Raw genomic sequence first — 14,948 nt, forward strand, 5'->3', positions numbered from 1 at the left:
ACGCGTCAGCCTAGGTCTAATATAGTCAGTTTGGTGAAGTTATTGTCAAAACGTGGACAATTCAACTACTGTCTACAGATTAGCCTATTCAAAACAGCACACTTCCTCTTTATTAGGCCTAAAACTAAATAACGCAATCTGACTACTGGAATAACATAAACAGAACATGAAGAACATGATGTTAGATGATCAATTTCTTTATTTATGCACACACCGTTATCTGAATAACAATATTATCGTCACGTGGACCATTAAAAATAATAATAAAGAAATAATTAAAAAGTCCCCTTTTATTTGTTTCATGATTTTCACATGGACCATTAACTATAAAGAAAAAGTCTCAATTTTGTTTCATGGTTTTCAATAAACATTTCACATGGCCTGCAGACTGACCAATCATATGACTAAAAAGTATAGAATATGTATAGAAACATGACAAAAGGCACAAAATACAGTCAATCAGTTACTAGAGCAAAATGGATTGTTTTCTTTAAAGGAAATCAATTAACCAGTTCATCTTATATCATACTGTTACTTTCACAAGAGCATTTAGAGATGTATTTCTAATTCATACCCATAGATGGTGCTACAATAATAACCTTTATTTGTATAGCACCTTTCATACACAACATGCAGCTCAAAGTGCTTTACATCAATAAAAGGCAGATAAAAGACAGATTAAAAAGATAAAATTCATATAAAAGAACAAGCAAGATGCATTGCATTAAAAGAATCAAATCAAGTAAAATAGAAAGATAGAAGAACACAACAAATACTCCCACTTTTAGATGCACATTGTGAGTGAACCCATATGTTTTTCTTTAATTTACTTTTCCCCTGTCCTTCCTGATTCTACTCTTGATCCGATATTTACGTCAGATCTCACTGCCTCAGGCAGACGAGAATCATAGATTCTCCTCTTGGTCAAAAACCTCACCATCCACAGATGGATGAGAATCATACAGGGTAAAGCTCTGTCCCCCCCACATATAGTGTTCACTTGTGCAAGTAAGCATTACCCGGACAAGACCAATGAAAATGTGTACTTGCCCGTGTCAGCTCTATTGGGATCCTGAACAGAAACAGTTAAAATGAAGGCTACTTAAAAGCTAAGCTGAAAAGATAAGTTTTTAGCAGTCGTTTGAAAATGCTTACAGAGCCCGCCTCCCTAATATTCTTTGGGAGGGTGTTCCACAGTTTAGGAGCATAGTTAAAAAAGGCTGCATCCCCAATCTTCTTTTGAGTGGGGTTTTGTACTTCTAGCAAACCAGCAGTAGAAGACCTGAGGGCTCTTGATGGAATGTAGAACAGCAGGGATTCTGTAATGTAGGCCGGTCCTAAGCCATTGAGAGCTTTGTATACAAGTAAAAGAACTTTAAAATCAATTCTAAAGGACACTGGGAGCCAGTGCAATGTAGCTAGAACCGGAGTGATATGCTCTCGCTTCCTTGTTTTTGTTAAAAATACAAGCCAAGCAAAACAACTAGCAAGTGTTGCCGATGATTTTCAGTTAAAACCATTTATTATCCCTCTGTCATATGGAAACTATATACACACACACACACACACACACACACACACACACACACATATATATATGTATATATATATATATATATATATATATATATATATGTATATATATATATATATCCACACACTGTATATCCAATATATCCATCCAATGCAATTCAACGCAGTCTTCTTCTGAGCTCAACATCCCCTTTCTGTCTCCTCAGTGCTGTTCGAACGCTCTTCGCTTCATTAGACAAAATTATGTAAAAAAAAAAAAAAAAAATCACGTAAGGAAGTAAATAATCATTACATTAAAATTGCTCCTATGATTTGTCTCTGACTGGGCATTGGACACATGACTCAGTTTTGAAAGTGCTTAGAGTCCACTTCACTTCTGGACTCAATGACTTGAAGTCCAGTCCATTGGGACACTGAGACTTCACTCAGGGTTTGCTGGCTTCATTACAGCCCAGGTGAAGTCTTCTCTTTTGAACATTTTTTTCAGGGTGGGCCTTGAATTCCAGCCTTGGTTTTTGGCAAACTTGTAAACACATCCGAAGAGATCAGGAAATACCAACATCAGATCAATGTTGGCTGCATCTTCAGCACTGTAAACAGAGAAAGAAATTATGTAATTAAGTAATGAACACTCAATTCACCAATCCCTGACAGTGGTCTACTTTTGATGACCCCGGTTGTATGGTTACCTTGTGTCCTGTCCTACAGTACGTCCTGTTTAACTCTGTCCTGATTCTTGTCATCTATTGCTAAACTAATGAATAATAATAAAAACAAAGTTTACAAAGTGCTTCACAATCAAGAAAACAACAACAACAAAAAAGACAGAAACAAGGTTACAAAGCAAAGAAGAGGACAGTGGCAAAAACTGACGTGATCGTGAATGTGGGTGTGATATGGACCCTTGTTAGGGCAAGGGGTGGAGGAGGGGGTAAAGTTATACCAACAAATAAATATAGTGGAACAATGGTGGAATAAAAACATAATTAAATAAGTGCATGCCAATAGAAAAATGCCTGCTTGAGCTCCTCTAGGAGGCTGCTCCAAAGAGGAGGTCCGGACAAAGGCCCAGTCTACTTTGGTCTTTAGAACAATTAGAAGTCCCCTGTCCAGGAATCTAATGTTGCACTTTGGCTCATAAGGGGTGATGAGGTCAGATATATAACTGGGGTCAAACCTATCTGTGCTTTAAAAGTTACCAAGAAAATCTTAAAAGTCAGTTGAGAAACCAACAGGTCACCAGAATAAGGGTGATGTAATTTCTTCCGTTAGCACCAGTTAAAATCCTATCAGATGCATTCTGTACAAGTTGGAGAGACTTTTGATGTAGACAGGAATAAAGAGTTGCACTAGCTCAGGAGAAGAGTCCAAGAGGAAATAAATGTATGAATGACTTTCTCCAGATTGCTGAATGATGAAAAAAGCTTCAAGAAATTATTCTTAACTGAATGAAACAGGACTACAACTCGCTTTCCCAGAACATCAAAGCTAAGGTCAGCATTTATATTAGCGCACTGAGTGCAAAGTTCATTTTGAATTAGATTTATGGTATTTATGGTATGGTATGGTATGGTGCTAAATTATGGTATTACAGGTGCCAAACAGTGCTCTTTCTGAATTGCAGCTGCCTTTCTTTAAAAAAAATTCAAGACACAAGTATAATTTTCATTTTCAGTATTTACAAATTACCGTAAGCATGGCTTTGCTGTGACATTTTAAGGTTATTTATCATTTTAACCTCAGTCTAACTTACTAGTGCTCAAGGAGGTTGCGTATGAAGCGCAGTAATCCCAGTGTGTTGTCAGGGTATTTCTTCTTCATCTTCTTGCCATCCATCTTCTGGACCAACTCTGGAGGCAACTGGAAAACCAACAAAATTACTGATAAAGTTGCTTCCACGGAAATAGAAGTGCAGCAACAGTTATGTCGCAGTTACCTTGTTTTTCCACTGACTGAAGAATCCATTTTGGTCCAGTTCACAGATTAGTGTCTGGTCAGCTTCTTCATATTTCGCCACCTCTGTCTGATTACCAATCTTTCTCAAGTATTCTACTTTCCTGAAAGAGAGTTATACTTCAGGCTACATGATTTACAGAAAGTACATAAGTTAAAACAAAAATAAAAGTAACTTCTTGTCAAATCATATTGATCTAAAATGTTGTAAAACAGCCTTGAAAATATGTAGATAAAAACATGTCAGTGAATGAATGAAAGAAAGAACAGCCAAAGTAGCATCAAAACTGTATGAGAAAGGCATGACTTTAAATAATTTTCATTTGCATGTCTCATTACAGAGCGAGCAATCAATGCAATAGTGAAGCAATGGACAAGATTTTGGTTAGAATTGATTGGGGTGATGGAAAAGATGAGAAAATAGGGTCCAGGACAAAAATGGCCAGTTATATTTAAATTGCTTCTTCCTCACCTTTCATTGGGCCAAAAGAAAGGATGAGCCAAACATTCCTCCACTGTAGGTCTCTTCTTTGGTTCTCCATTGATCATGTCCTCAATGAGATCCTTTGCAACCACGTCTTGAACATGTTCCAGACTGTAGTTCCCTTTGTGAATGTTGTACTCACATTCAAAGGATTTGCCAAACGGATGGTTTCCTCCAGAGAGGATGTAATAGATCAACATCCCTGCCACCTTAAGAATTAGCATAACAATTTAGTAATTACAGAATGATTTTTCACTTCATTAATTAAATTGCTCTCTAACAGAAAAGAACAAACCTGTATATCAGTGCTCCACTTGTATGGTATACTAATATCTTCTTCCAAAGTCTCTTTGGCCATCCAGCATTTGGTTCCTGCACCTCTTGTGTGTAAAGTTGTTTTTCCTTCAGGTAATCGTCGGCTTATGCCAAAATCAGCTAATTTTGCCCTCCTATTAACATCTGCAGGACAAATGGCGTAGACCAAGTCAATAAACGGTGTTATATGTATAGCTATATAGATCAAAATAAATTTCAACATTGATGTATACTTATTAAATTTTGGAAAGTGAATTGCATATTTCCTCAATTCTTTCTTGTCTTACCAATCAAGACATTCTGGGGTTTGAGATCCCGGTGAAGAATCTGAGGATTTTGACGATGAAGCACACTTAAACTATGGAGAACCTGATGCACAAGTTCTCTCCTCATTTCAGAGAGACTGTCTTCTGGAAATTCACGTCTGATATATTCTTCCAGGGTGTATTCACATAGCTGAAGAATAAGGTAACCAAAGTTCTCATCCTCTGTAAAGTCAACGTATCGTACAATGGACGTATCGTCAAGCTCTGGAAGCCGTAAAAATCCTTCCTCATTCTTCAGCACCTGATAGCTGGATTTAGACATTCTCTTAACTGCGACTTCAGTGCCGTCACTTCTCAGCCCCAAGAAGACTTCAGTTCCATCACTTCCCTTTGCTATGTGGAATTCCACATCTTTCACATACATAAGGCTTCCAACTCTGGTTACTTTACTTTCATCAGTGTTAGCAAGCTTCTCTAATTTTTTCTTCCATCTCTCGCTGACTTTATGCCATTTCTGTGGCTTTGATGATGTACCAGTGTTGGGGAGGAATGGCTTAACATTTGAACTTTGAACAGAATCTGCAACAGGAAGTGCTGTTGGGACACTTGCAGCAGAGCAAACTTCATCATTTGGCTCCTCTGGCTTTTTCTTCTTCATTTTCTTGGATCCCGGTAACGCTTTACTGGTTGGTGTAGAATCTTCACATTCTGAGTTTGGTTTGTTGAAATGAATTTGCAATCCTATAATGATTTCTTTCAGGCTGTTATTACTTTGCATATCTACAGATGTCAGTATATCCTCAGGAACTGAAGTTATTCCCTTTGATGTAAAGATGTCAGCTGCATGCTCAAATGAAAGCAAGTTAGCAAGTATGCCATATGTGTAGACTCTCACATCAGAGGTGTATTCTTTCTTAACAAAAAGAGCGATTGTTGTGCATAATTTCTCAAGGAAAATCTGATTCCATCCATTTTTGACTGTTTTCTGTGTAATCACATAGATTGTTTCCAGAATAGCTTTCAGTACATCAGGACTTCGTCTTGAGGAAAGTCTTTCCAGCAGTTGGGGGATCATACCCAGTGATATCTCATTTGGTATCTCTCTCATTGTGCAGAAAACTGATTGTAGACTTTGAACAACTGAAGATGTGAAATTTTCCTCTGGAATGTTTGGAAAGCGTTTGACTGCATCTGCAATGTAGGAGTTCAGATTTCCTGTGTCCTTCAGCCATATGATACTTCTCTGACGGTATTGTTCGGCATTTGGCCCAGTAACAGTAAAGAGTACTTCACTTATGGTCAGATGGGTCTGAGGATCCTCCTGCAGCATGTGACTGTCAAACATCTTGAAAACTTCTTGTGGTGTTTTCTCTCGTACAGCAATTTGCAGATCGACAAAATGTTTTATTTTGGAGCAGAATTCGTTACCATTTGATGCAAGGTTATGTATCACTTTGGATATTTTTTTATTGTTTTCAAGATCTTGAGGTTGTAGCACAAGGAATAGTGTTATCTTTGCACCAGCACAGATTAGCTCTTTCACGATATCGTCTCTGTCATGGATGGCAGCAGTTTGCAGTGGTGTAGCATGTAGGATGGGATTATCCACTCCATTTGAATTAGCTTTTGCTTCAAGCAATTTCCCCACAAAAACAATTGGAGCTTTGGATAATGAGGCATAATGCAAAGGTGTCCACTTATTATTGGAAGCCTGGTTTGGGTCTGCACCCTGACGTAGCAAGAAATTACAAATATCCTCCTTGTGATTCACAACAGCAGCAATCAAAGGCGATATTACATCATTCACCTCTTTGCATGGGTAAAGTCCATTAATGTCATTGTCCTTTAATGATTTCTTGAGCTTTCTGAGTTTGTTGTCAATTATACACTGTATTATAGGATGTGTTTCTCTTGGGATGACTGTAGTCACTTGTAACTGTTGGAAGAAATCCATTTCATCACTTCAGAATAACTGTGGGGTGACAAAAGTATGAGGTTAGTGTAACATTTGGTGCCTTTTGAAACTTTAAAGTAGCCCAGTTATGCAACTACTGACAGAAAGAGTTTTGCCACTGTGACCTCTATTGATAGATGATTTTGATTATCAATATCCATTTGATTATCACTATTCAATATATGCTAATTTATCATTATTTCAATTAAATTTACAACACAATTCACATCACAATTAATATTCTTGATCATCTCTTCTACCGAAAATGTGAAAGGCCTTTGTCAATGGCGTTGATTTACTAAACTCTCACCTATGGCAAAGTCCCAGCATCTAATATCATTTCCCACCATAACTTCCAAACCAATGCAATGCTATTATTTGGTCAGTGAGCTAAATTATTAGATGTAGGTCACCAAACACACACTGTTCAGAGTGAATACTAGTCCTAAATGCTTCCCTGATGTGATTTTTTAAAGATATGGCTTCCAAATAAATTCTAGCAATTTTTGCTTGTTTTTTGCTCTACATTATTATGATAAAAACTACATGGGCAAATTTGGACTCACTTGGGCTAAGGTATGGAGAGTGCCACACCTTGTCCAACCCAACTGTTTTAAGACTTTGAACTTCCTCATTCAGACTGGCAACAGGAATTCAACTTTCAATGTTCACAGCTGTGAAATAAAAATGTTCTTTGATCTTACAAGGTACAATGATTAAATCTTGTGTGGGTAACTAGATATTCATAAACAAGGTGATTTGAAGATATCCCTGAGGCCAAACTGTTTTACCTTAAAGGATAATTACAGTTATTTTCAACCTGGGTCCGATTTTCCAAATTTTTGCCATAGTTCAAAATTTTGTCACAGCTGTAGAGCTTCATGTGCCTCCAATTTGCTGCTGCAGGGAGCGTTGCTCTCCAATACAGCGGGCCAACACAATCGCCAACAGTTGAACCAAAAAAACGATTACAACACATCCTTTCAACACAATAACACTCACACTGCAGTTACACACGTCTTTAAATAGCTGTGAACAGTTGAACTGAACAGTTATCACAAGGGTCAGTTCAGTTACAATAGTCCATCTGATACTTTTTAGTGTTGCTTTAAAGTCTGCAGCACAAAACGCTACAACAATAAGGCCAAATGCACATTTTTACAAGTAGAATTAAGGAGTGAAATTTGATGCTTTTTCATTTTGAAAATCAAAGGTGAGTTCCACCTTCGCCGTCTCTGATAGGCTAGTGAACAGTTAATGGATAATTACATACTGTAGTGTTAAAAATCACAAGTCACCACCCTCGTTATTATCCCCAATCACCACTCCCAACTCCATGTTCACCTCTATTGGTGCCCTGGGAGGTGAAGCCACTCCTAGGAAGTTATATAAGCCTCACCTGGTAAGCCTTAGATTCCTTTCCCTCCAGGCCTCACTTGAACTTTTCATTCCACCATGTGACATTCAGTTAAGATTCATTATTTGATTGAATGTTTAATTTATTGTTATTGTGTTTAGATCCCCATGAATAGTCAGAATTGAAGAGACTACCAAGTTGATGGATGCATTAAATAATGTAAGTTGGAAAGGTAATGATAACCTTTGTTGAACCTTTATTGAAATACTACTATGTTTACTGTTTTTCTGATTTACTTTATTTTTATACAGACAAATCATCCATGCTCCTTGATCCCTTGCTTCAATGTGCACCCCAGTCCAGACGTTCTTCTGTGAACTAGCACCAACATTGCAGTTTTTTCACATAGTGTGGCCCGGAAAAAGATCAAATGGTTTCAACTTTTGACATATGACCATATAAATATGAAATATGAATATATTCAGAAACTTTAAGAGTTTGACTTGTAGATGGAAAATAAGCTTTTTAGAACTAACGTAACCCATTCCTATACAGAATATAGGTCTGTTTTGGTAACTAGGTAGGAAGCTAGTGTTGTCTCCATAAATTAGCCAATGCTAACGTTAACTTAGCTCTGCCTTAACTTCGGTAGGTTGCTTGTTGTTAACATCAGGACAGGAAGGCTAAACTTGTTTTTTATGACCTGCAAGTAATTGAAAATGCTTTGCAACTTCACTTACTTAAAGGGATATGCCACCTACAAAGACTATAGTTTTTTCTCCTTCAGAATAGCGGGCAGCAATATCCTCAACCTCTTCACTGCCGTTTATTAGTTTTCCCCGGTATCAGTACCCATGCCACATGCTAACAGTTAGCTTACATATGTCATTCTCATTTATTTACAATGTCCCCCAGCCACTTTTTTTTTTAAACAGTGCATTAAATATGTTAGAGCAGAGGTTTTCAAACTGTGTGCCGCAAGGTCAAGTGAGGCAAAGTCAAGTGTGCCTGGAATTTCAGACCTTAATGCATTTTACTCATAGTCTAACTTAGCTTCACAAAATCCTGAGAATTTTCAATGCAGCATAACTAGTAATTTGTATAAGCAGTCACTTCCTAATATTGGCTATTTCATGTTTTAAAATTATTTTCTATTTAATTTTATCCTATTTGCTCAGTCCAAGTGGACCTGATTCATGTCTTCTGTCCATCTGGCTGATGGGAGTTATATTTCTTGTGGGCCTAATGGAGGCCATACTAGACCATGGTGCAAAGTTTCATGGCTCTAGCATTTACCATCTCACGGGAAATGGAGAAAAGCTCTGACGCATCTATAATGCAATTAACTCATAGGCTATGCAGCATCTACATTTGTGATCATCCTTTTTGACTCCATACATGAAAATGACGTAGTTTCTATGAATTATATTGCATCACTTAATTCATAAAATGTTTTTTTTTAGTACATAGCAGTGGTATTTGTACTGTTATTGAAACTGTACTTTTTTTTATAATTTAGAATTCACATCAACAAGATTTGATTTGGCCAATCCTGCTCATTGACCCCTCATGTGCGTGCATGTGTGAGATATCTTTGAATACAATATAATGATAATATGTGTTATAAGTAATTATATTATTTTTTTTTTTAGTTATTATTATTCTAAGTAATTATGACTACACTTACATGAGGTGTGCCTTGAGATTTGGCTTTGACCTTTGGTGTGCCTCAGCCCCAAAAATATTGTTTGCTATGTTTTTATTATCTTGTCATTTTACATACTGTGAAGCACTTTGTAAACTGTGTTTTGTGCTATATAAATAAAGTTTATGACTATATTATTATATATTGGATAATATTCTATGGCATATTCTTACCTTGAATTCTGGTAAAAATGAATGAATAAATAAATAAATGAATAAATGAATTAATTAATTAATAAAAACACACACAATACATATATATTATATTATATATATTGTCATGAAATTATAGAAATGACTTCCTATACCTTTTAACTATTTATTTCCTGACAACTCCTTCTTTTCTGCCATCAGCTTTGTGTCAATGTGAAGAATAGGGAGAATCCAAGATGAAGTGACGACATGTTCACATTACATTAGCCTACCTAAAGTGTACAGGATATTCTCGTTCCTATGTTCAAATATCCACTTCTCACCATAAACAAGTAGAAGTAAATCGTATGCAGACCAATCTTTGTTTTCCATTCCATCTATCTGAGTTCAATTGATGATTGAAAAATACATACCAGGGTTCTTTTGAGGTGCGAGCCCGTGTGATGTGGGTCTGATGAGTGCTCTGTGCGCTCCCTCTACCTGTGCCCGTCCCTTCCTGGACACACCTATACATTATACACCCTGTGCACCCAATTACCACCACCAAGTGCCCACAAATATGAATACAAAATATAGGCTATTTGTATAAAATAAATTAGACATAACATAAACAAACATAAAGAATACTGTACTGATATGGTAAACTTACCATATCAAAGTATATTGTCCTCTCTCTCTCTTTCTCTCTCTCTCTCTCTCTCTCTCTCTCTCTCTCTCTCTCTCTCCATTATATTCTGTTCTGCCAAGTTACTGAACAGGTTGGATTGGTTGAGGTTGGGCAGGGAGAGTTAGGGTGAGTCATGGAGAGGCATCTGAAGATTTTTCAATGTGATAAAGCAGAATAGTACAAGCACCAGCATATAACTAATAACAATGATTCTGTCATCTGTGCCTACAGTATATTGGTATAAAACTCTGTCTCAGATGTTGTTTCAGCGTCTCTCACTGATTCTCATGTGGAACCATGTCTGTGTATCAAGAGGAGAGGATGGGAGGTGGGAGTGTCTGGTGGGTTTGGGGTTACATGGCATGAAAATGTAAGGAAACACATTCTTGACAAAAACGGGTTACTGAAGAGAAAAACAAAAAATACACTTTATCCTGCACTCCATGTTACTGTGAGGACATGGGCTGCAGTACCTCTTCAAACCATTTGGTAACCTTGTAATTAGCAGCAGCAGCAGTGCTTCTTGTAAAACATGTGACTTCCATGAGTGTTGGGCAAACACAATATGTTTCTATCTGACTTACTATCAAGAATTACATGAATTTTTCCTGTAATTGATAAACTATGAATCAGCTTTATTGGCACGACAGGAAAGAGACCTATGTTGCCAAAGCAATACAGTGGTTCAGTTGTAGTAACATTGCAAACATTAACCAACCAATAATATATGAATATCAACAATTATAACAACAACAATATAATCAAAAGCCATTTATCAACAATTAAATTAAATTCAGGCATTTAACACACGTGGTGAACAAAGTGTCACAGCAGAGATTTGTAACTAGCTCTTCTCTCTGAGGTTGTGGCATTCTGATACAAACTTTGCTGCTAGTGGCATGGATTTATCAAATGATAACTTCTGTTCTTGTGGGAGGAAACCAAAGTTTGGGATTATTATTTCAAATTTGGGATAATACGCTTCTCTAATTATTTGATACTTTGGGCAGGACAGCAGGAAATGTGTCTCAGTTTTTACCTCCTGTCGATCACAACGATCTAATCTTTGTTCTCTTGGCTTCCAAGATTTTGAGTGTCTCCCTTTTTCAATTTCTAATTTCTAATCACAAATCCTATATTACGAGAGTATTTTTCTTTCTTTTAATGCAGGGAGTTGAAGATAAATTTCCACTTTGATCTCTCTGTCTAGTTGTTATGATTTCGGTTCTCCAGTGTTTTGTATAGTTTGATTTTAAGAGGTGGTCAGTTTGTTTAATTTGGGACTTGAACCTGGGCTTCTTTGGATCATGGTCCTGATTAATGCTAGTGAGCTGTTCAGCAAGTTGGCTAAGATGGTCTGCATTTGTGGAAAGATTATTATTAAAAAATGCTTTGTATTGAATTAAGTTGTGATCTGACTCTCTCTCTCAACATTATATTCTGTTCTGTCAAGTTACTGCAGGTTGGATTAGTTGAGGTTGGGCAGGGAGAGTTAGGGTGAGTCATGGAGAGGCATCTGAAGATTTTTCAATGTGATAAAGCAGAATAGTACAAGCACCAGCATATAGCTAATTATAATGATTCTGTCATCAGTGCCTACAGTATATTGGTATAAAACTCTGTCTCAGATGTTGTTTCAGCGTCTCTCACTGATTCTCATGTGCAACCATGTCTGTGTATCAAGAGGAGAGGATGGGAGGTGGGAGTGTCTGGTGGGTTTGGGGTTACAAGGCATGAAAATGTAAGGAACACATTTGTGACAAAAATGAGATACTGAAGAGAAAAACAAAAAATACACTTTATCCTGCACTCCATGTTACTGTGAGGACATGGGCTGCAGTACCTCTTCAAGCCATTTGGTAACCTTGTAATTAGCAGCAGCAGCAGTGCTTCTTGTAAAACACGTGACTTCCATGAGTGTTGGGCAAACACAATATGTTTCTATCTGACTTACTATCAAGAATTATATGAATTTTTCCTGTAGTTGATAAGCTATGATTGGGAACAGGATTGTGAAGCTAACAAGTTCACTATTGAAAACGGTCAAAAGTCTGTCTTTGAATGCTTCTGCATTAATTTATTGGCAGGATGCTACAGGCAATCAACCAATAAGGGTCGTATTTTGTTGCTGTTGTCATAGTTGCTGCTATTTTCTTTATTTTGCTGCTGTTGTTGTTTTGTTGTTGCTGCCGTTTTCTTTTTAGTCGTCTCTGTCTCTCAAATTCAAATTCAAATCAGCTTTATTGGCACGACAGGAAAGAGACCTCTGTTGCCAAAGCAATACAGTGGTTCAGTTGTAGTAACATTGCAAACATTAACCAACCAATAATATATGAATATCAACAATTATAACAACAACAATATAATCAAAAGCCATTTATCAACAATTAAATTAAATTCAGGCATTTAACACACGTGGTGAACAAAGTGTCACAGCAGAGATTTGTAACTAGCTCTTCTCTCTGAGGTTGTGGCATTCTGATACAAACTTTGCTGCTAGTGGCATGGATTTATCAAATGATAACTTCTGTTCTTGTGGGAGGAAACCAAAGTTTGGGATTATTATTTCAAATTTGGGATAATACGCTTCTCTAATTATTTGATACTTTGGGCAGGACAGCAGGAAATGTGTCTCAGTTTTTACCTCCTGTCGATCACAACGATCTAATCTTTGTTCTCTTGGCTTCCAAGATTTTGAGTGTCTCCCTTTTTCAATTTCTAATTTCTAATCACAAATCCTATATTACGAGAGTATTTTTCTTTCTTTTAATGCAGGGAGTTGAAGATAAATTTCCACTTTGATCTCTCTGTCTAGTTGTTATGATTTCGGTTCTCCAGTGTTTTGTATAGTTTGATTTTAAGAGGTGGTCAGTTTGTTTAATTTGGGACTTGAACCTGGGCTTCTTTGGATCATGGTCCTGATTAATGCTAGTGAGCTGTTCAGCAAGTTGGCTAAGATGGTCTGCATTTGTGGAAAGATTATTATTAAAAAATGCTTTGTATTGAATTAAGTTGTGATCTGACTCTCTCTCTCAACATTATATTCTGTTCTGTCAAGTTACTGCAGGTTGGATTAGTTGAGGTTGGGCAGGGAGAGTTAGGGTGAGTCATGGAGAGGCATCTGAAGATTTTTCAATGTGATAAAGCAGAATAGTACAAGCACCAGCATATAGCTAATTATAATGATTCTGTCATCAGTGCCTACAGTATATTGGTATAAAACTCTGTCTCAGATGTTGTTTCAGCATCTCTCACTGATTCTCATGTGCAACCATGTCTGTGTATCAAGAGGAGAGGATGGGAGGTGGGAGTGTCTGGTGGGTTTGGGGTTACAAGGCATGAAAATGTAAGGAACACATTTGTGACAAAAATGAGATACTGAAGAGAAAAACAAAAAATACACTTTATCCTGCTCTCCATGTTACTGTGAGGACATGGGCTGCAGTACCTCTTCAAACCATTTGGTAACCTTGTAATTAGCAGCAGCAGTGCTTCTTGTAAAACACATGACTTCCATGAGTGCTGGGCGGGATATGTTTCCATCTGACTTACTCTCAAGAATTATATGAATTTTTCCTGTAGTTGATAAGCTATGATTGGGAACAGGATTGTGAAGCTAACATGTTCACCACTGACCCTAACCCTAACCATGTATTTTTGTCTAAGAAGGCTTCAGCTATAACCAGTCTTCAATATCTAACTTCCTAAAACAACAAACCACTGCTTGATATTTTACTGTAATATAATCTATAGCACCTACGGTAACAAATTAAGCAGAGTTAGACAAACTGAGTAATATTATCTGTCTCTCAGGTCCTGGTGTATACTTTTTTCTTGTATAAAACAATAAGCACATTAAATTGATTGCAAAATACATCCAAGAACAGCACAAATTATATTTCTTTCCACACACTGGAATGTGAGCTGGATTTTTAGGACAACACAAACTGCCTTGTCCGATTGTCCACTCTCTTGACTTGATTCCTTCACAGCCTTTCCAAAGTGGTCGGACCTCTGAAAGCCTGAGAGGCCATGAGAATAGATAACAGGACAAGGCCCATGAGACAAAGTCAAGCTCAAGAACCTAAAAGGATTCCAAACACTGCTTGGCCCAGCTCTGTTATTAATGACAGAAAAACTACATAGGAATTGATACTTAACAGTTCATTATATCCCTTCCCTCCCTCTCTTTTCCCTTCAAAAATGTGACTTTTTAGTGGAACACGTTGGATGCAGAAGGGGAAATAAGGCACAGCCCCTAACTAACTCACAAGCTCAAGTCAGTGATGATGTGCTCAAAGATCTGAGTGTCAAGGGAAATTCACTATTTTGGGGGATAATAAGAGACAAATATCTCACCATTACTCAGAAATTCTGTCTACAATGCAACAGAGCAGTTTAACAAATTCCAATGCATATAAACCAAACCCATTCTAATTTTTCATTCATATTTTTTATGGGGCAATAACATGAGTGGAAAAATTAACCAGGCATTCTGAGACCATTTCTGAGACACGGCCATACCTGTGATGTTGTCATATGTCCTGAAGTTCATCTCTATG

The 14,948-nt window shown here is 37.2% G+C and overlaps 1 protein-coding gene across 2 annotated transcripts; it reads right to left on the reverse strand.

Moving 5' to 3' along the window:
• Window positions 1-1,557: 1,557 nt before the first annotated feature.
• Window positions 1,558-10,420, reverse strand: LOC139932717 (serine/threonine-protein kinase/endoribonuclease IRE1-like). Of its 2 annotated transcripts, XM_078291612.1 has the most exons (8): window positions 10,369-10,420; window positions 10,133-10,241; window positions 4,573-6,523; window positions 4,266-4,429; window positions 3,959-4,179; window positions 3,470-3,590; window positions 3,287-3,393; window positions 1,558-2,123 (listed from the first exon to the last, which is right to left on the reverse strand). In XM_078291612.1, the coding sequence occupies exons 3-8, from the start codon at window positions 6,503-6,505 to the stop codon at window positions 1,955-1,957; spliced, it is 2,715 nt and encodes a 904-aa protein (XP_078147738.1). In that variant the 5' UTR covers window positions 6,506-6,523; window positions 10,133-10,241; window positions 10,369-10,420; the 3' UTR covers window positions 1,558-1,954. The 2 variants fall into 2 exon arrangements, with proteins under 2 accessions (XP_078147738.1, XP_078147739.1); XM_078291613.1 differs by lacking the exons at window positions 10,133-10,241; window positions 10,369-10,420 and having other exon boundaries at window positions 4,573-6,487.
• Between the last annotated feature and the right edge of the window lie 4,528 nt (window positions 10,421-14,948).

This window comes from Centroberyx gerrardi, chromosome 23 (genome assembly GCF_048128805.1).
Source record: "Centroberyx gerrardi isolate f3 chromosome 23, fCenGer3.hap1.cur.20231027, whole genome shotgun sequence".
NCBI lineage: Eukaryota > Metazoa > Chordata > Actinopteri > Beryciformes > Berycidae > Centroberyx > Centroberyx gerrardi.

Excerpts from the sequence above, each read along its gene's own strand:
- LOC139932717 (XM_078291612.1), bottom strand. The coding sequence starts at position 6,505 with ATGGATTTCTTCCAACAGTTACAAGTGACTACAGTCATCCCAAGAGAA. Across the intron at positions 4,430-4,572 it reads ACCCCAGAATGTCTTGATTG|ATGTTAATAGGAGGGCAAAA; the intron begins GTAAGACAAGAA and ends TTTGTCCTGCAG. Across the intron at positions 3,591-3,958 it reads TTCTTTTGGCCCAATGAAAG|GAAAGTAGAATACTTGAGAA; the intron begins GTGAGGAAGAAG and ends ACTCTCTTTCAG.